Source organism: Mustelus asterias, chromosome 7 (genome assembly GCF_964213995.1).
Source record: "Mustelus asterias chromosome 7, sMusAst1.hap1.1, whole genome shotgun sequence".
NCBI classification, from domain to species: Eukaryota; Metazoa; Chordata; class Chondrichthyes; order Carcharhiniformes; family Triakidae; genus Mustelus; species Mustelus asterias.
The window spans coordinates 127,711,740-127,732,747 of record NC_135807.1 but is presented as its reverse complement, the minus strand read 5'-3'; the positions used below and the strand labels follow the sequence as shown (position 1 = coordinate 127,732,747).

The window sequence follows — 21,008 nt, the reverse complement described above, 5'->3', positions numbered from 1 at the left end:
TCAACAGGTTTGTTTATATAGCTTTGAAACTTTGGAATTCTCGACTCCACAGGGCTGTGGAAGCTCAATCATTGAACATCTTCAAGACAAAAATCAATCTCCAAAATCTTGGCAGCTGCAGTTAAATAGGGTAAGATGTCACCCATTGCCATTTCCAAGCTGCTTCTGCCCCATTTACACCAAGTGTGGGCCCTTATTGCCACTCATGGGGAGACAGTCAATGGTTGATAGGGAATTGGAGATCACATACTGCTAAGCAATCCATTTGCATTGTCAACTGAAGGAAAGAGCTTTGCTCAACAGACTTCTGGAGACTGATGGCATCAAGACATGTGGAGATAGTGCTGGAAAGTGGAACTGAACTAGATGGTCAGCCATGATCTAATTGAATGGTGCAGCACGCTCGATGGGCTGTACAGCCTACTCCTTTTCCTGTGTACAAATGATCATTTTCTCCATTATTTTGGCTGTACTTCTTATGTGGACAGAAGCACCATTCAGGTTGTTTGCCAGGGAGGTAGGAAGGCACAGTGGTTAGCACTGCAGCCTCACATTTCCAGGAACTTGCGTTCAATTCCATCCATGGATGACTGTCTATGTGGAGTGTGCACATTATCCCCATGTCTGTGGGTGCTCCAGTTTCCTCCCACAATCCAAAGATGTGCAGGTTAGGTGAATTGGGCATGCTAAGTTGCCCCTTAGTGTCCCAAGTTGAGTCGGTTAGATGGATTAGCCATGGGGAATGTGTGGGGCTGTGGGGATAGGGCAGGGGAGAGTACCTGGGTGAGATGCTCTGTCAGAGAGTTGGTGCAGACCCGATGGGCCGAATGGCCTCTTCTGCACTATAGGGATTCTATGATTCTACCAAGTAACATTTCAAAGCTAATCGAAAGCACCAAGTATTATGATTTACACATTGAGGTCAAGTATTGGCATAATGGTTAGCACAGCTACCTCACAGCGCCAGGGACCCGGGTTCGATTCCCGGCTTGGATCACTGTCTATGTGGAGTTTGCACATTCTCCCCGTGTCTGCATGGGTTTCCTCTGGGTGCTCTGGTTTCCTCCCACAGTCCAAATGTGTTGGTTAGGTGCATTGGCCATGCTAAATTCTTCCTCAGTGTACCCAAACAGGAGCCGGAATATAGTGACTAGGGGATTTTCAGAGTAACTTCATTGCAGTATTAATGTAAGCCTACTTGTGACACCAATAAATAAACTTTACTTTTAATAAGTATAGATTGCTACCTCTGGGGCTAATTAGCACTTGGTTGTATAAAATGTGTCAATGGCATTGCAAGAGTTAAATTGTATGTTCAACACCTAACTCATTTTTCCATTGCCAAACAACTATTGAGAAAGACTTACAGGAATTTTGATTGCACAGTTTGCTTTTTCAATGTTTAACATGCTCTTTTCCTTGTAGGGGCATTTTGCGTACCTCAGGCCATCTTGGGTGGCACAGGTTAAGATCCTTCATTATTTCTTTGCTTCTCCAGTCCTTCCAGCGAGTAAACTTTGTATTTGAAGAATGGATTTCCATAAATTCCTCTATAAGCTGATAGCCAGTGAGTCCAAGTGCTATGATTGCAATAGATACTTTCCACCAGTCCTGCATTCATAGAACATAAGAGAAAGAAAATGCTTTCAAAAGGAACAAGAGACTAAGAATTTAGCTCGATCCTTCAACTATGACGTTCCACTCCATATTTTTATGATTTCAGAATTCACACATTGAATGCAGTGCTTGTACAATTCAACATCACGAATGTTTCCTCTGACATATGACAAAGATGTGCATTCCAACAAACCTATTTTTTGGACTGAGTAAACATTTTTATCTACCCAGCTTCCATCTTTTTTCATCTTATGCATTGGGTAGTCCTCCCATATATTAACTCAATCTTCTTTGAATGTTGTAGTGATTTCCTGAGCAGTTTTAGAATTACTGTGCCTGACCATTTGAAGGAATTGAATCGACAAATGTGTATATGTGCGCATATTTGAAATGATATTTTGACTGAAGTGGGCCCAGCTTCTGACTGTACCTCCACTGCAGTCAGTTGAACTCTCTCCCATTATTCGGCTCAGTAGTTTTTCCAGCCAGTTCTCTCAAAGAAGCACTTAACACTGAGGTTAAAAACAATGGGTGGGATTCTCTGGCACGCTCGCCCCAAAAGCGGAGAATCCCACCCAAGGTCAATGGACCTTTGTGTTGTCCACCCCCCACCCGCTACCATTCCCGTGACGGGCGGGAGGGGTGAATTCCCCCCAACATTTCAAAATCAAAGGAAAAAAGGATATCAGGAGAAAAGAACATCAATCAGAACTAATTTTATTTGCATGATTTCAAAAAAGTGTTAGGAATGCTTTGAACTTTTGTTTGAAAACAAAGAAGACCCAAGGCCGAGAGTGCCAAGGTTCAAAAAAGCAAGAAAGTAAATGAGGATGAAATACATCTGAATTCCATAAAAAGCTGCCATTTATTTTTATTTATTTATTTTTAAATTTGTGGCCATTTGTGGCCAGCTCCAGAAAAGATTATGATGAAAACTGCCCATTTGTCTTAAAAACTCAACTGATCCATGAATATTCTTCAGGAGGCAGGAATCTGTCAACCCTGCCAAGTCTGGCCTACATGGGTGATCCCCGATATGGGGGGATTGTCTTATGACAAAAGGTTAAACAGGTTGGGACTCTACTCATTGGAATTTAGAAGAATGAGAGGTGACCTAATTTTTAAAAATTCATTTACGGGATGTGAGCATTGCTGGCTGGGCCAGCATTTATTGCCCATCCCTAACTGCCCTCCATTTCAGAGGGCATCTGAGAGTCAGCAGCGCTGTTGAGGCTCTGGTGACACATGTAAGGCCAGACCAGATAAGGACGGCAGATTTCCTTCCCTAAAGAATGTTAGTGAACCAGATGGGTTTTTACGACAATTGACAATGGTTTTATGGTTATCATCAGACTTTTGGTTCCAAATTTTTATTGAATTCAAATATCACCATCTGCGTGGTGGGATTTGAACCCAGGTCCCCAGATCTTGGCCGTAGTCTCTGGATTACTAATCCAGTGACCATACCACTACGCCATCACCTCCCCAGTGAAACATATAGAATTCCTAAAAGGGCTTGACAGGGTAAATGCTGAGAGGATGTTCCCCCTTATGGGAGAGTCTAGGACCAGAGGGCATGATCTCAGAATAAAGGGGCACCAACTTAAAACTGAGATGAGGAGGAGTTTATTCTCTCAGAGGGTTATGGGTTTTTGCAACTCCTTACCACAGAGAGCTGTGGGTCAGATCCTTGTGTACATTTAATGCTGAGATAGTTAGATCTTTGATCAATAAGGGAATCAAAGGTTACAGGAAAAGGGCAGGAAAGTGGACATGAGGAATGTTGAATCAGTCATGATCCTATTGAATGTCAGAGCAGGCTCGAGGAGCAGAACAGCCTACTCCTGTTCCTATTTCTTATGGTTTTAGTTTCACTCCATATAGTTGGCTTTTGAAGTCCTCTGAAAAGGTCTAACAAGCTGTTCAGTTGGAAAATAATAATAGAAAGTGGCCCACAATAACCATCTCATGACAGCTTGGAATGCGCAATAAATATGGTCCTGCCAGTGTTACTCATATGCCAAAGACAATTTTAAAAAAAATAATGCCAGGATTAAGGTCTAAGGGTGGGATTTTATGACCTTGCTCGGGCAAGATCGTAAAATCCTGCCCGAAGCCAACGGAGATTTCCATTCCACGAGCCTCACCTGCCCCGATTCCAGGATGGGCGAGATGGAAAATTCTGGCCTAAGTATTGCAGAAGGAACAAACAATTGAACAGGGTAAGGATTTTATGTTTTTGAAAGGGACGAATAAGAATAGGATACACCACAAAGACTGCATTGATTCAAAAAGGTGGCTTACCACTACTTTCACCCAGGCAACTAATGATGGGAAATGAACATTGGCCATGTCAGTGACACCCACAATGAATAAGAAAATCTTACATTCAAAACAGTGAGGACATAGAGTAAAAAATACGTAGCAAAGCAAGTGTGGCGATCCAGAACTCAAGGAGTAAAATACAGGCAGAAAAGAAAGGTTGCAATGGGTAGAAACTACTTTTTCGTATCCTGTCCAGGTAGGCAAAATACATGTTTGTAGATCTACCCCAGTTCTGAGAGTAATACTTAAATATTCAGAATGTGTATTTAATTACAAAAGAATATTTTTTTAAAGCAGAAGTGGAGATGTGGGAGTTCCATTTGTGATAAGAGAAGTTGATGAAGCAAAGAATGCCAGTGAAAAATAAAGTGTGGAGCCATGAAAGACATAGCAGGTGAATTCTGAAAGACAAAAGAACTGTCTCTGAAGAATAGAAAAAGGACAGGATTTCTACATACTACTGAAGATGATTAATGCAGTGAGTCAGCTACTGAATTATAGGAAGAATTAAAATGACATGCACTGAAGGCATAGGCTCTGGGGAAAGTTGAGTAATGTGCAATGAATTACGTAGCAAATAAATAGACAGAATGAATCAGCCTATTGATTGGAATGCAGAGGAGAGCCCTGAGAACTCCAAGTAGTTGACGTAAACTGAGTCTGGATAAGCCAACAACTCATCATTCATTCCTGTGTGTTCTGCCCGAAGGCAGGTCCATGGCTCATTGTCTGCTGATCCTTCAGCCTGAAACATTTCCTTGGCTGTTTTCTTTCAATGATGGTTTGCTATTGCCCTCCACTCTCAGGGCCAAGGCAGGGAGCTAGGCTCCCTCGTGTACCTCGGCCAGAACAATGATTGAACAATGTCTTGGCATTGTTATCTAGCTAACTGACCTAAACAGTACCCAAACCAACAACTACAGCCCGGATATTGCAAAGGGAATTAGCTAGACATGAACAATATACTCATAGCTTTCTATGAAACTGATATTGTTTGTAAAATTTTTTAAATTCATTCATGGGACATGGGTGTCACTGGCTGGCCAGCATTTATTGCCCATCCCTAGTTGTCCTTGAAGGGCAGTTGAGAGTCAACCACATTGCTGTGGTTTAGGAGTCACATGTAGACCAGACCAGGTAAGAACGACAGATTTCTTTCCCTCAAGGACATTAGTGAACCAGATGGGTTTTTCCGACAATCGACAATGGTTTCATGGTCATCAGTAGATTCTTAATTCCAGATTTTTTTATTGAATTCAAATTCCACCATCTGCTGTGGCAGGATTTGAACCCAGGTCCCCAGAACATTAGCTGAGAGTCTGGATTAACAGTCTAGCGATAATACCACTAGGCCATCGCCTCCCCAGTGCTGAGTGAAAATACAATTTTATCACACTGAACTCAAGCAAACCCTAATCACTGACACAGGGTTAGAATATTTCTGTGTGTCCAGTTGTTGCAGTCTAATGCCTGAATTTCAGACATGCCATCCCCATGAGGTCAATAAGCCCGAAAGCAGCTTTGATTTCCGCTTCTGGCCACGATGGCAGCTGACACACGGGGCGGGATTCTCCGGCCGAGCGCAGCCCAATTCCGAGCTCAATGGGCCTTTAAATGGTCTGCCAAATTTTCTGTCGCGTCCACTACGATTTCCACGGTGGTCAGGACGGGAAATTTCCAGCCACGATTTGACGCTGACAATTCACTTAAGGGCAAGTTAGCATGAAATGTGACCGAACATCTGCTCAGTGCTGTCGGCAGGGGCAGGAGCCCATTGGGCATTGGGTCAGAAGGGGACCCGCCAGGGGATTTATATCTAGCAATGGCAGATCCCCGAAGGACGACAGGAATTGGTGAGGAGCCTCAGGGCGCTGTCTAGGTGAGAATCATAAATTTGGCAGCAGTTGTGGCCTCAGTGCTGGATAGGCCAGGTTGGAGGCCAATGCTGGTGTACACTCTGCCCTCTCCCTTCTCGGATGAGCGCCTGACGGAGATCCCGGATGGTGTGCATGGTCTCTGTCATGGAGGAGTTGCTGAGGAGCTTGAGCGCTGCGTTGATCCGAGCACTGAGTGCACAGCCTCTGTGTGGTGACTTTAATGGAGAGGCAGAAATGGAATCTAAGGACAGAATTGTCTCAGAAATTGGCAAAGTCTGATTGGCAAATCATTGGGACTCTCACACAGCTTGAATAAGCACAATTAGGTGACTGGTCTGACTCCAAGCATGTCAATTGAACACAAGCTGAACTGTTCCTGCTGTAATTTTCCTTTAGCCTTGCCCTTGTCTACATCCCAATGCCATAAGCCCACCCCCGGCCTCAAGAGTGCAAAAAGATTCAGTCTGTGTGGAATGCCACCTTCACCTCCATTCACACCCCCCTCCCCATTGAAGCCTGTGCCTCAGGCCTCAGGCTTCCCTTCCTTTTGCTATCTCTGTGCAGCCCTTTAAAGAATGGGTGTCCCAGGCTTACTTTCCTTCCTTCGCTCCAGCCCTTCAAAGAAGGCCATGGCCCTGCACGAGAAGACAGCCTTAAATGTGCTACTGTTCAGACTTGCCTGTGACTCCCCCCCCTCACCTTCCCATCCTGACAGGGAGCCACTCTGCGAGTGCTGCACCAGCTTGAGCCACCCACCTCTGAGCTCCCCTCGGTGTTCCGCTCTCCAGCTGCATGCCTTTTGAAACCAGTCATACATTGCGCTGTTCTGACATGGAACTACTTTATTTGACGTGGGGGTATGATTCTGGCATATGGACCGATAATGATATACTAATGTATTATAACGACCTTCCTGGCATTCTATGGTGGGAAACGTGGCCCGCCACTGACAGGGGGAGGAGCCAGTCACATCCTGTATTTACGTTGCCAGGAAACGCGATATTCTTTGCTCACATCAACAAACCCACCCGACATGAACAGGGGCAGAAAATCCCGATCAAAGTTTCTTGATGTCGCACTCGGATCTGCAAGTCCACACACTGGCACTGACCCCAGGTGGGCACTGCCAGTGTGAGAGATGGATGAGGCCCCTTGTCTCTGTAAGAAGTCTCACATTCACCTGATGAAGGGGCAGCGCTCCGGAAGCTCGTGATTCCAAATAAACCTGTTGGACTTGAACCTGGTGTTGTGAGACTTCTTACTGTGCCCACCCCAGTCCAACGCCGGCATCTCCACGTCATGGCCTCTTGTCTCTGTCAGGTGCCTATCCACCCATAGTGAGCAGGGAGGTACAAGCCCACTTTACGCTGGGGGATGAGCTGCCTGCCGTCTTTGTGGGCTCCTCTCGGGGACTCCAGATAAAGGCAGCAGCTCCTTCGACCCTCGGACCATGACTGTCGTATCTGACAAGGCTACGACGACTGAGGAGTGTGTAGCCATAGCTCCACCAGACAGAGGACAACTGTCAAGGTCATCAGAGCCGATGTGACAGCGGAGTCAGTGGCTGCCTCCCATGCTGCCTCCCATGCTGCCTCCCAGCAAGGTGGTGGGCAGGGCGGGGGGCTGGTGGTGTACCAAGATAGAGCACTCGGAAGTGGAACTTTAAGGCACGTGGGCACAAAGGGGACTTTCACGGGTGTCATTATTTCCTTTCATCCTTGTAATGTTTGATTTCTGCGTAACATTTAGCATGTTATTATGTCCATTTTTTGTTACTGTGCATAACATATATGTATTGACTTTGTTTCAACAGCCTCTGTATCCTTCATATTCTCCCACGGGTGTGTGGCACAGCAGTGGCTCATGAGAGATGGCATGGCTGAAAACTTTATTACAGAGATTGTGAATCAATATTGGAGGGGCACTGGGATTGCCTTGTCAGATATTTTTGTGAAGGAGGTGGTGACCTTAGCGTGAGGTTGAAGCCAGGCTATGGCAACCTAGCAGAAGATGCATTGAATTAAGAAAGTAAAAATATGTACTTTGCCATTCATTCCTACCCATCACCATTTGCCTGAGGACCCCCACCAGAACTTAACTTGAGCACGGTAATGGGGGCCCCACGTGCAATTTTGAAATGTGCGCTACCTCCCAACTGGTAAGTTACCAGAACAGAACTTGTAGCCCACCAGCAATACTGAAATCAGGCCCCACCCTCAATATGGCTCTAGCCACTTGACAAAGACAAGATGTCATTCCCACTGTCCACTCAAAACTAAATCAATCCCATTTTCTTTAAACTGTGAAGGTTTGATTGTGAATTGGTATATTTTGGAGTTGAAGTAGAGGCATTGTACTTACATCAGGAAGGTCGTACTTTAATTTTTCAGCATATGACAGCGATGAAGTAAGTCCAAGAATAGTCCAGGACAAAATGAAGCAGATATTTAGGATCAACATAATTGCAACCCCTCTCCTAGAAAACCAAACAAATTGTGAATTTCCTCCTAAAGTCAGGGAACAGAGAGATTTAATCATATAATGCAAAAATAATGCACCAACAACAACTCATATTTATATGGCACCTTCAACAATGTTAACTGCCCCAAAACATTTTCCATGACTCTAGTCAGATAAAGATTGACACCAGTCCAAAGAATATTTGCTATGTTTTAAGGACTGTCTGCAGGAAAGAGAGATAGAGAGGTTTAGGAAGAGAATTCCGTTGCTTGGGGTCCAGACAGCTGAGGGCATGAAGACCCATGTTGGGTAAAGGAAGCAAACTTCCAATGGTGGGTAAGAAAACAGAATGAGAAAAATATAGAGTTCTTGGAGGGTTTTAGGGCTGAAAGAGGTTGAAGAGATAGGGAGGGGTGGGCCATGGAGAGATTTGAAAACAATACGAATTTAAAGTCAAGACATTTATGGATCGAGAGCCACTGTACGGACAAGAAGGATGGACAAAATGAACCAGATGTGAGTTAGGCAACAAAGCTTTGGCTGAACTCAGATTTTGGAAGGGGGAAAGATGAGAGACTGTCTGGGAGATCATTGGAATAGTCAAACCTGGAGGTAATAAAAATATGGATGAACGTTTCAGCAGCAGATAGGCTGATGGATAGTTTGGAGTGATATCAGAGGTGAACATGGGAAATCCTGTGCTGGAGAGGAAATGGGATTGGGATCTCAACATCAGGGTCAAATAGGATTGCCAATGTGGCAAACAGTCTGATTCAGCCTGAGTCAGTGGCCACGGAGGGCAATGAAATCGATAGCGAGGGATTGGGGTTTGTAGTGGGGGCTAAAGGCAATTACTTAATTCGAGGAAATTAAGGGCAAGTGTTTAATTGGAGGAAATTAACCTTACCTTCCAAAGCGTTTCCATTTAATGTGAATTAATTTTTGCACAACAGGATGCATGATGAGGTCCAACTGTCGAAATTGAACTATCACTTCAAGCTGAATCATATTTGCAGGCAAAAGGAGAAAAGTAGTTTATTGCTCAATGAATGGCATAATCTCAGATTTATTTAGCCTCTTATTGTTGAGTGTCCAAGTTATGTCATATAGGATATAGAGGCAATGGAAGGTTGCAGAGAACATTTACATTATATCAGAAATATACGGATATACATATTAGGAAAGTATTGACAAGACGGGCCTCTTTTCTCTTGGGAGAAAAAGATTCATAATAATATTCATAATATTTTAAAATTATGAAATGTGTTGATAGAGTGGATGCAGAGAGAATGTTCCCCCTTGTGGGGAAGAGCAAAACTAGAGGCCGTCAAAATAAGACAGCCGCTCAAGAAATTCAATAGGGAATTCAGAAGAAACTTATTTACCAAAGAGCGGTGAGAATGTCACTACCACAAGGAGGGGTTGAAGTATTGATGTATTTAAAAGGAAGTTAGACAAGCATTTGAAGGAAAAAGGGATGGATGGTTACGATAGTAGATTTAGATGAGGAAAGATGGGAGGAGGCTCAGGTGGAGCATAAGCAACAGCATGGGACTAGTTGGGCCAAATAGCCCGGTTCTGTGCCGTATATTCTTTGTTCAGTGCCTTTGCATTTCCTAACTGAGAGGGCAAGCTTCTTCAATGATACTCTGTCACCAGCCAACAGAGATGCACAAGGACACTGTTTATGATGCACTCATACAATACCATAACAGTGGTACAAAACAGTATGCAATTTCACGCTAAACTTGTTGACTGCAAATCAAATATCAAGGTACAAACTGACCCTGAAGCAGATTGAGCCTATCTCTTCCATGGATTCCCACTCTATTTCACTTCAATATTTGGTTCTATTTACACAATAACTGCCCCGATATTACAGTGGCAATGTAACTGGGACCAAGCATTTCTCTATCATTTACCATTAGAAATCGTTCAGCATTCTGCTCACCCAGATGACCCAGCTAAGAACAAGAACTGATACTGTACGAGTCAGCAGGACATTGTACTGTTATCAAAGATTTGAATTGAATTTACAGCACAGAAATAGGCCATTTGGCCCAACTCAGGGGCCGGGGTGTGGCGAATAGGGGATTTTCACAGTAACTTCATTGCAGTGATCATGTAAGCCTACTTGTGACACTAATAAATAAACTTGAACTTAAACTGGTATCTAAAGTCCACATGGGTCTGCAGCTGTCCCATCTACTTGATTTTAGCTTCGCCTTGTCTTTCTATTCCCTTTTCTCTCATGCACTTGTCTAACTTCCTCTTGAAAGCATCTAAACTCTGTGCTTTGGATGCTTCCTGTGGAAGCGAGCTCCACATTCTAAGCATTTAAAAAGTCAATTCTAATCTTGAATGCTGAACGGTTATTTGTGGTGGACAGGAGGTTCGGTTTATTGTCGTTTTAAAAGTTACACAATAAAGTTTATTTCCACAGACTAACTTATTCGTTAAAATAATCTCTCTGATGCAGAAATTATTTTCTGTGAACACGGCAACATTTTGTAGTCATACCTGCTCTTAAGATGTTTTGCGTTGGTGACATCTTGGCTCAGAGATCGATTTTTTTAAGAAAAGGACTTTCACAGAAATGTATTTAATTAGATAATTAAATTGTGAAATTGAAAATAGTTAATGTAGTGAAATTGAAACTTGATGACTTCGAGTAAACATTTCAAATGTTCCACTCAGAGTAGCATTCCTGGATTAATTCGTCTGTTTACCATCTATTGGTCACTTGACATTTTAAGAATGAGTTTATACCTGATTTGATTTGGTTTGATTTGATTTATTATTGTCACATGTATTAGCATACAGTGGAAAGAATTGTTTCTTCTGCGCTATACAGACAAAGCATACTGTTCACCAGATCTCTGAATAAAGAAACTGCACTGCCAATTTAAACATGGTGATAGAACTTTAAGGCATTCATCAATAATCCCAGTGAAAATGTAAAAATGGCTCACAATCACATTCTCAAAAGCAATTGGGGATAGGCAGCAAATGCCAGTGACACTCACAACCCATGAAAGAACATTAAAAAGATTAGGATCAGGTCCAGTTAAGATCTTGGACTGTACTTAGTTCACAGGTATGAGCCAGTGATTGATTGTTAGATTTGAGAAACCTCAAGTAACAATCGATCTCTATTTAAACCATTTCAATGAAAACGGAGGCTTTTCCCAGAGCCTTAGCTTAACTCTCCATTTATCAAAACTTGAGGTCATACTTACTAAGGACTTGGTACGACTGTTATCGGTCTCTGTTTCAAAGGAGATTGTGAAACATCACAGTGTTACTGAACATCAAATACAAGTTTCATGATCTATAGAAGTTACTCTAGCATATGATTAATCTAAACTGCAGTGTCTGTCCATCATTCTTCACATCCATTATAAACCAGCATTGCTAAGCAAGAATTTTGGGCAACTTATAAAAAATGTATGAATTCCAAGCCTGTCACTTCTTTTCATTACTCAAGTCTGGTGGTTCATGACAGCAACCATGTGTAATGACTTCAAAGATAATCCAATTCAAAAGTTGTTACATTTTAAATGATGCCATTACAAAGTGAGTTTTTCTGGATCACTCCAGTGACATTCACAAAGAGGAAATTTAGAAAAAAAGTGTTAATCTTTTGGGTTTCGGTAGATTTATTACTGTGCACCTGCCAGTATCTTCCCAAACCTGAGTGGAAAGGAGAGGTTAAAGGCATCAGAATTCTATAGGATGGAGGAGAGAAATCCATTGAGAGAACATTGGGCGGCACGGTGGCACAGTGGTTAGCACTGCTGCCTCACAGCGCCAGGGACCCAGGTTTGATTCCCGGGCTTGAGTGATTATGCGGAGTCTGCACGTTCTCCCCGTGTTTGTGTGGGTTTCCTCCAGATGCTCCGGTTTCCTTCCACAGTCCGAAATACAGGCTGGTTAGGTGGATTGGCCATGCTAAATTCTCCCTCGGTGTACCCGAACAGACGCCGGAGTGCGGCGACTCGGGGATTTTCCCAGTAGCTTCATTGCAGTGTCAGTGTAAGCCTACTTGTGACACTAATGAATAAACATAATGCAAAACTTTCATACTGGGATCTGTCCACAGTACTGAAAATCAGTCTAGAGGATCAGCTAATGATTCTCCCTTTTATTTGAGGGAGCAGAAGACTCACTTTGTTGAATTTCAGAGCTAATTTGTGTTGGTGATTGATATCAAGTTGCAACATAAATATTACCAACACCACCTTCATAATGGTCACAGCCAATAACAAATGGCAACTATGTTCTCATTTACACGTCTTGCACTTTTCCATGCCCTGTTGGCTTATTTCATTTTACTGGTGCTCCAGTAAGTTGAAGTCATAGGGTCATAGAGGTTTACAGCATGGCAACAGGCCCTCCGGCCCAACTTGTCCATGCCGCTCTTTTTTTTTAACCCCTAAGCTAGTCCCAATTTCCACGTTTGGCCATATCCCTCATGCCAATTTTACCCATATAACTTTCTAAATGCTTTTTAAAAGACAAAATTGTATCCATCTCTACTACTGCCTCTGGCAGCTTGTTCCAGACCTCACCACCCTCTGTGTGAAAACATTTGCCCCTCTGGACCCTCTTGTATCTCTCCCCTCTCACCTTAAATCTATGCCCTCTAGTTTTAGACTCCCCTATCTTTAGAAAAGATGTTGACTATCTAACTGATCTATGCCTCTCATTATTTTATAGACCTCGATAAGATCACCCTTCAGCCTCCTACACTCCAGGTGTCCAAGCGGATTAGAAGTGAAACAGAAAAGCTTATTTTCAGAATTCCTTTTGTGCTGATGTTTTTAAAAGGCTACAAGATGAGTGATTCTCAACTAGGAGTTAACTTACCCTGTGGACCTGCTATGTCAGAACAAACCTGACCAGCAAATATTACAGCAACCTTTCAAATTCAAATTAATTATTTTGCCTCCTCTAGAAATTTAAAATATTGAAGTCTGTGTGTTGAAAAAAATATTGTCTACATTACAAAATATTTTTATTTTAAATTGTGCTTTCTTATATTAACATTTATATTGATCATAATTAACATTTAAATTGCTATTATTCCTCAGGAATCCCAATGCCTGTTGAGTTCTTGCAATTCTAACTACTTCTGTTTTATTCCCTGACTGATTAATTGGCTCCTCCCCAACAGTTGCTATACTCCTTCGTGCCTTAGCTGCCAGATGCCCTCCATTACTGGGCCACCATTTTGTTTATCTTTGAGCCTCGCTGGTGAATGCAAAATACTTATTTTACCTCGAGATATTACAAGCGAGCCTGGGTCTATATGTTTACGTGGGCCATTGGGCAGTCAGCAACAAGAAGGCCAAGTGAATTTCCCTTCTCAAGAGATGTTCAGGGCAAATGTGGTGCCCCCAACCATTGGTGAGTGACATAAGGAAAAGCTTTTCTACACAGCACGTGGTTAAGATCTGGAATGCCTGAGAGTGTGCTTGAGGCAGATCCAATATGGCTTTCAAAAGGGAATTGAACAAGAGAAAGGGCTATGGGGAAATGACACGAGCATGGGACCAGCTGGGTTGCTCTCGCAGAGTGCTGACACAGACACAATGTGGCAAACTGGCTTCTTTTTGCCTGTAAACATGCTACGGCTGGGATTTAGTGTTGTTGTTATAATGTAACCAATGGCAAAGTGGTGTGGTGGTCAGCTGACCAGCTGACCCAGTATAAATAGAAAGCAGATGGAAATTGTGGGGAGTATTTATGGCCCTGGACATGGCCCAAGTGATGGCATAATGAAGTTTCTTTATGAAACCTTTTTTCTGATTTACTTTGGGAGTGTTGCGGCAAGGATAGAGGGATGGAGGGAGTTGCTTTCAGCAGTCCGCCCACCCATTCTGAGGGCAGGCCAGGTCCCTTGATTGGGTACTAAGTGTTTGTCAATGAGGAAACCCCCCCCCCCCCCCGCCACCACGAGGCCTCACTCAAAACCAATAAGAATTCCTGGCCAGCCTTCTGGAGCCATGGGAGACATATGCGGGTCTCATTATCTTCCCGAGCCACCATTAAGTTCCAGTGGAATCAGGGGTAATTGGTGTCAAGTGGCTCATTAATAGGCCTGGTAGGTATCCTCCTGTCAGCAGCTGGGATTCCTGTGTCAAGCCCTTCCAGCCCCCAACATAATTGGGGATAGTTTTCTTGACGGAATAGGATGGCAGGTACTCTCATCCATTTTTCCCAACCCCCCCTGTCAAATTGTCCACTCTGGAAGTCTCAATAAAATTCTACCCTACAATTCTCTGATTCTAACTTCTAAACCAAGGACTAATTCAGGAAGATTCTTTGTCTGCATAGTTCAGTTTACCACTGGACAAACTCTCAAAAGAATAAGTAAACGAGTGCAATAAAATTAAATGAAAATTGTTAAATCTGGAGAGTCAAAATAAACATCTGCCGGAATATTACCGCCTCACCCGCCCCAGAATCGGGGTGGGTGAGGCTCGTAGAACGGCATTCTCCGTTGGCCTTGGGCGGGAATTTACAAGCCTCGGGCGAGTGAGGCGGTAAAATTCCGCCGTTTGTGTGCAGAACGTACCAGTCCTAGAAGGCACAACAATGGAAAGGTCAAATTAAACTGGTCAAATGCAGAGCCACCTCGCTCCATTAGGACGCACTCAAATTCCACTTGTGAAGATAGTGGCACCAGAAAATTGACTTCCAAACTGGTTCGGAAACAAAATGAGCTGAAACAACAGACCGCATTGGAAAGATGAAGTGAGCGGAGATTAAAACAATGATTCACCGCTCACAAGTAGTAACACAAAGGGCCATTAACAAAGCTATAAAAGACTTGGAGATGCCGAATCTTCACTGAGAATCACCAGTTTATTTGCAGCTCTAATCAGCAAAGCCTTCTGTGCATTAGCTGAGTGCATCTCAGTCAACACAAATCACTGGAAATCTCTGATGAAGTCACTGTGGAAATCTGAGTGCAACTTAGTGTGTCCTTTCTTGGAACAAATTATTGATCTGCCGGACAGGATTCTAAGAAGAGCAACAGAGCTGTTTCTGGACAAGGACAACAGATTTTATTTTTATTCATTCATGGGACATGGGTGTCACTGGCTGGGCCAGCATTTATTGCCCATCTCTACTTGCCCTTGGAGGACAGTTGAGAGTCAACACATTGCTGTGGCTCTGGAGTCATGCGTAGGCCAGACCAGGTAAGGACAGCAGATTTCCTTCCCTAAAGGACATTAGTGAACCCGATGGGTTTTTCTGACAATCGACAATGGTTTCATAGTCATCAGTAGATTCTTAATTCCAGATATTTTTTATTGAATTCAAATTCCACCAGCTGTTGTGGCGGGATTCGAACCCAGGTCCCCAGAACATTAGCTGAGTTTCTGGATTATAGTCTAGCAATAATACCACTAGGTTTGTGCTGTTCACAAACAAGTTGTGAACGACCTGCCTGTTTTAAATAAGCAGTTTAGGCAGTTATTTCACCCACTTCAGCTAAACTTTAAAGAATTAAGGAGATATAGGTTTGCAGGTGGAGCATACATTGGAGTCTTGTCATGTGACTCGAGCCTTGTTATATCTCAAGATTGGGCATTAATCTAACTTGTTCAACAACCAGATTCCCCTGATAATTGTGCAAGTCTTAGATCCAAAACATTTGCACATGGGTCCTCGGTGTTCAGCTGAGTCTCAGCCTAGTGTGCGAGTCAAACTGTAAAACAACACGTTTATTCAAACTGATGAGTCAACTCACCTGAAGGTTGGGGTATCAGAAGGTTCAGCATGAAGTATTGCTTTCGGTTAGCTCTGTCCTTAATGATGAACTGATCCAAGGCTATATATGCCTAAGAGATTTAGGAAAAAGAAATACTTTATTCAACGTACATTCTGGAGATTACATAAAAGCCCTTCCAAACTTTGTCCCTCCTCCTTTCCTTTCATGAAAGTGGTGTGTCACGTCAGAATACAACTGTGTGTGTGCTGGTAACCTCTTAACAAAGAATCATAGAATCCCTACAGTGCAGAAGGAGACTGTTCAGCCCATTGAGCATTCACCGACAGCAATCCCACCCAGGCCATATCCCCGTAACCCCTCATATTTACCCTACTAATCCCCCTGACATCCCCCTAACACTAAAGGAGCTATTTAGCATGGCCAATCAACCTAACCTGTACATTTTTGGACTGTGGGAGGAAACCGGAGCACCCGGAGGAAACCCACACAGACATGGGGAGAACGTGCAAACTCCACACAGTGACCCAAGCCAGGAGTTGAATCCAGGTCCCTGGCGCTGTGAGGCAGCAGTGCTAACCACTGTGCCACCATGCCACCGGAAAGATGCCTTTCATTTTTTGCACTCATAGATTGTGGCCATTAATTAGCTATTAAATGTGTATACATCTAGTAGCAACAAGACAAGAAGTAGGAACATCAACCCTAGCACCCTCTCCCCTCCTCTACCTTTACATATACTCAGGCACTGCCCCGACTAACTAAGCTCCAGACCAAAACTGCAGCCTCCCTGACCTCTAAGTCTCTGTGCCAAACCACATGGTGGCATCATCCAACAACAACTCACATTTATATAGCACTCCTCATGTGAAAGAAGGAACAGTTGCTGATCAGGAAGAAAAAGTGGGAAATTTAGTGGGAAAGAGCAGAAGCACACTCCAAATGAAGGAATTTTAGGAGATACTTGGAGGCAAGAGGGCAGTGCTGGGGTGAATGTTTTGGGCGAGAATGGGGGTGTAAGCGTGATAAGATGAGTGTCAGGCAGTGGAATAGAGAAGGAGGGAATGAATGGTCAACTATTGTCAGAGTGATGGATGCATGGGAGAGGTGCAGGTGTAGATCACTTGTAGACAGGAGCAGAATCATAGCACCGTATTAAGCCTTTTGCCATGTGGACATCAAAATTGATATTTCTATTTACTCACAAGTTGAGACATGCCTGTGGCCATCAATGTCAGACATGATTGCCCTGTATTATCATGGACTCCTGCATCTGCTTGTAACTGCAGTAACAATCGAGCTGATTCCGATCGATCTGAGGGGGAACATCGTAACAAAGAACAATTTGGTGACCCGCAGAAGCACAAAATGCTGCATCATATTTACAGTTTGATCCATCCCAGACCTTAGGACAATACAATGCTGGAAATCATGTTCTGATGGAAGATCATTGACCTGAAATGTCAATTCTGTTTCTTTTGATTTGATTTGATTTATTATTGTCATATGTACTAGTATACAGTGAAAAGTATTGTTTCTTGCGCACCAAACAGACAAAGCATACCGTTCATAGAGAAGGAAAGGAGAGAGTGCAGAATGTAGTGTTACAGTCATAGCTAGAGTGTAGCAAAAGATCAACTTAGTGTGAGGTAAGTCCATTTAGAAGTCTGGTGGCAGCAGGGAAGAAGCTGTTCTTGAGTTGGTTGGTACGCGACCTCAGACTTTTGTATCTTTTTCCCAACAGAAGAAGGTAGAAGAGAAAATGTCCGGGGTGCATGGGGTCCTTAATTATGCTGGCTACTTTTCCGAGTAGGTTTCTCTCACCAGAGATGCTGCAAGACCTGCTGGGTATTTCCTGCATTTTATGTTTATATCTCAGGATACTAGAGTTTGCGCGTTTTCAATGGCTAGGACTCTCATTTAAATTTACTTACCTTAAGTATTGGCTCCATTAATAATTATATTGCACTGAACTGTCTGTAGAGGAAATGGTAACCTAGAGATAATGTCACTGGACTAGTAATCCACAGGCCCAGGCTAATTTTCTAGAGACACAGCTTCACAGTAGCTGGTGGAATTCAAATTCAATTGATAAATCTGGAATTACAAGCTAGTCTCAGTAGTGGTGACTGTGAAAACTATGATCAACTGTTGTAAAAACCCCATCGGGTTCATTAACGTCTTTCGGGAAGGAAATCTGCCGTCCTTACCTGGCCTGGCCTACATGTGACTCCAGATCCACAGCAATGTGGTTGATTCTAACTGCCCTCTGATATGACCTAGCAAGCCACTTAGTTCAATGGCTTTTAGGGATAGGCAATAAATGCTGGCCTTTCCAATGGCATCCACATCCCTTGAAAGAATATGCAGATCTTCATCACTTACAAACTAGGAAATCATTTACTTGTGATTCAATTTTTACGCTTGTATTTAGAAGACACCAGGTATTATAATGTTTTCCATATATTCACACACTGAATACCTCTGCAAATCGGGCAGTCTGTGTAATTGCACTTTCCGTATCACTGGTATCCCTACTGGCCTTTATCATATATGATGAAATCTACAAATAATAGGACACAACTGACCAAACACAAATGGATCTGAACAGACTGGGGAAATGGACTCACATGTGACAAATGTAATCTACTTCAAGTAAGTCCAGGGTGGTGCAGTGGGAAGAGTAGGGTTAAGAATAATTGTAGGGGAGGGGTAACTTGTGTGAATGTAAAGTGAATGACAGTAAACTATAATAAATACAATGAATGCGAGGGTGAACAATTGTTGAAACCATTAGTATATGAGTGATACCAATAGAAAGGCAAACAAGATTTTCGGGTGTAGAGCCAAAGGGGTAGAACATCGAGCTTAGTTATTTGCTTCTTAAGGCCTCATGACTTACAGCTGGTCTTCTTCTAAGTTGTACCTAACGTTGGAAAGTTTAAAGAACTATGTTCACTAATGGTAACTGTGCCATCAGTGAATAGCACAAGTCCAGATTGTCGGAGGTTATAGAGTCATAAAGATATGTAGCGTGGAAACATGCCCTTCGACCCAACTTGTCCATGCCAGCCAAGTTTCCTAAACTGAACTAGTCCCATTTGCCTGCGTTTGGTCCATATCCCTCTAAACCTTTCCCATCCATGTATCTGTTCACTAACATGCCTTGCAATCTTCAGTGACACATGCATATATACTGAGGTCTCTCTGTTCTTGCAACTCCTTAAGAGTTTCTCCCTTTATTTTATACTGTCTTCCTATATTATTTTACACTGTCTCCCCCTGTCAGTGCATTTCACAGGAAAAATGTAGACTTTGATGGTATGTAATTGAGGTCTTTAAAATAACGGAATTGTTAAGATTCTGTCCATATGGATAGGCTAGAAAGGCAAGGCAAGTTGTAATCATAGAATCCCTGCAGTTCAGAAGAAGGCCATTCGGCCCATCAAGCCCTCACCGACAACAATCCCACCCAGGCCCCACCCCCGCATTTACCCTGTCAATACCCCTAACACTAAGGGTCAATTTATCATGGCCAATCCACCTAACCTGCACATCTTTGGACCGTGGGAGGAAACCGGAGCACCCAGAGGAAACCCACGCAGACACGGGGAGAATGTGCAAACTCCACACAGACAGTGACCCAAGGCCGGAATTGAACCTGGGTCACACTGGCGCTGTGAGTCAGCAGTGCTAACCACTGTGCCACCGTGCCGCCCATAGGGATCACCGATTAAGCTCCCAAAGCATTTGGTGAGATTAGATGATTGGATGCATTTTTTTCACAGAGTTGTCAACAGCATTTAGTGAGGGCACATTTGCAGCAAATGGTTAAAAGGGAGTTCGAACAGTTTCTGCCTCTTGACCGAGCAGTTTTCGGGGATGCCCTAGGCAGTAAATCACAGCACCTGCAAAGTTTTGAATCTTCAGGTTAAATCATTGCTGCTGCATCATGTGAGAACCTGGGGCCTTGGACCAGACAAAGTTGATGAGAAACGAGATATATTACTTGGCAAGTGTACGTGGGCAACAGAACTCTGAGCACGTCCTCTGCTGTTGGGAAAGATCATACCATACGTGACAATCTATTTTTTTTAAAATTAGGAATCTTACCAAGTTCTGTTGCGAGTTGCAATGGGGTTCGCTGTTTATAATCTCGCGCCTTCATGTTGGCATCATGTTTTAATAGACAGTGCAGGGAATTAGCAGCATCATACTTAGCTGCATAATGAACTGGCGTCTGCAGCATTCCAGATGTCTTTGCTTCAATGTCCGCTGAAAAAGGAAAGTAACAGTTGTACACAGTCTTGTGGGTTGTACACAGTCGACCTACTGCATTGTTTTCTGCTCACGTTACAGGTGGAATTTTCCCATAATTTGTCAGACAGCCGGCGTGTATCTCTTCAGATGCACAGCCGAGGTTTCAGACCAGACTTTCAGCCACTCTGACAAAAGATTGGGAGGGAGGGTGTGGTTTATGCCAACAAATCTGGCAGGGTGGGGCCTGATAGAGCTGGCAAGGCCAGCTCCACAGACATCAGGGCGCCATCTCCTTTATTCATTTGTGGGACATGGGCATCGCTGGCTGGCCAGCATTTATCACCCATCCCGAGTTACCCGAGGGTAGTTGAGAGTCAACCACATTGCTGTGGCTCTGGAGTCACATGTAGGCCAGGCCAGGTAAGATTTCCTTCCCTAAAAGACATTAGTGAACCAGATGGGTTTTCCCAACAATCGACAATGGTTTCATGATCATCAGTCGATTCTTAATTCCAGATTTTTTTTTTCTTGAATTCAAATTCCACCAACTGCCGCGGCAGGATTCGAACCCGGGTCCCCAGAACATTAGCTGAGTTTCTGGATTAATAGTCTAGCGATAATACCACTAGGCCATTGCCCTCCCTAGATATTATCTTTAAAGGGTTCCCCTATCAGCTCTGAAGTGAAACTCCCTCCACCCTTAGACACGTAGGATCTCCCACAAGGAC

General features: G+C 43.4%; 1 protein-coding gene across 1 annotated transcript in view; it reads right to left on the bottom strand.

The window, feature by feature from the left end:
* LOC144495500 (uncharacterized) overlaps positions 1-21,008 on the bottom strand; it is a 97,077-nt gene that overhangs the window by 35,061 nt on the left and 41,008 nt on the right. Inside the window, exons 7-13 of the mRNA XM_078215515.1 lie at positions 20,134-20,295; positions 17,226-17,335; positions 16,042-16,132; positions 11,519-11,547; positions 9,187-9,278; positions 8,181-8,295; positions 1,441-1,611 (exon numbers count right to left, since the gene is read on the bottom strand). Of these exons, the coding sequence (XP_078071641.1) occupies positions 1,441-1,611; positions 8,181-8,295; positions 9,187-9,278; positions 11,519-11,547; positions 16,042-16,132; positions 17,226-17,335; positions 20,134-20,295 (770 nt within the window). The remainder of the gene's footprint in view (positions 1-1,440; positions 1,612-8,180; positions 8,296-9,186; positions 9,279-11,518; positions 11,548-16,041; positions 16,133-17,225; positions 17,336-20,133; positions 20,296-21,008) is intronic.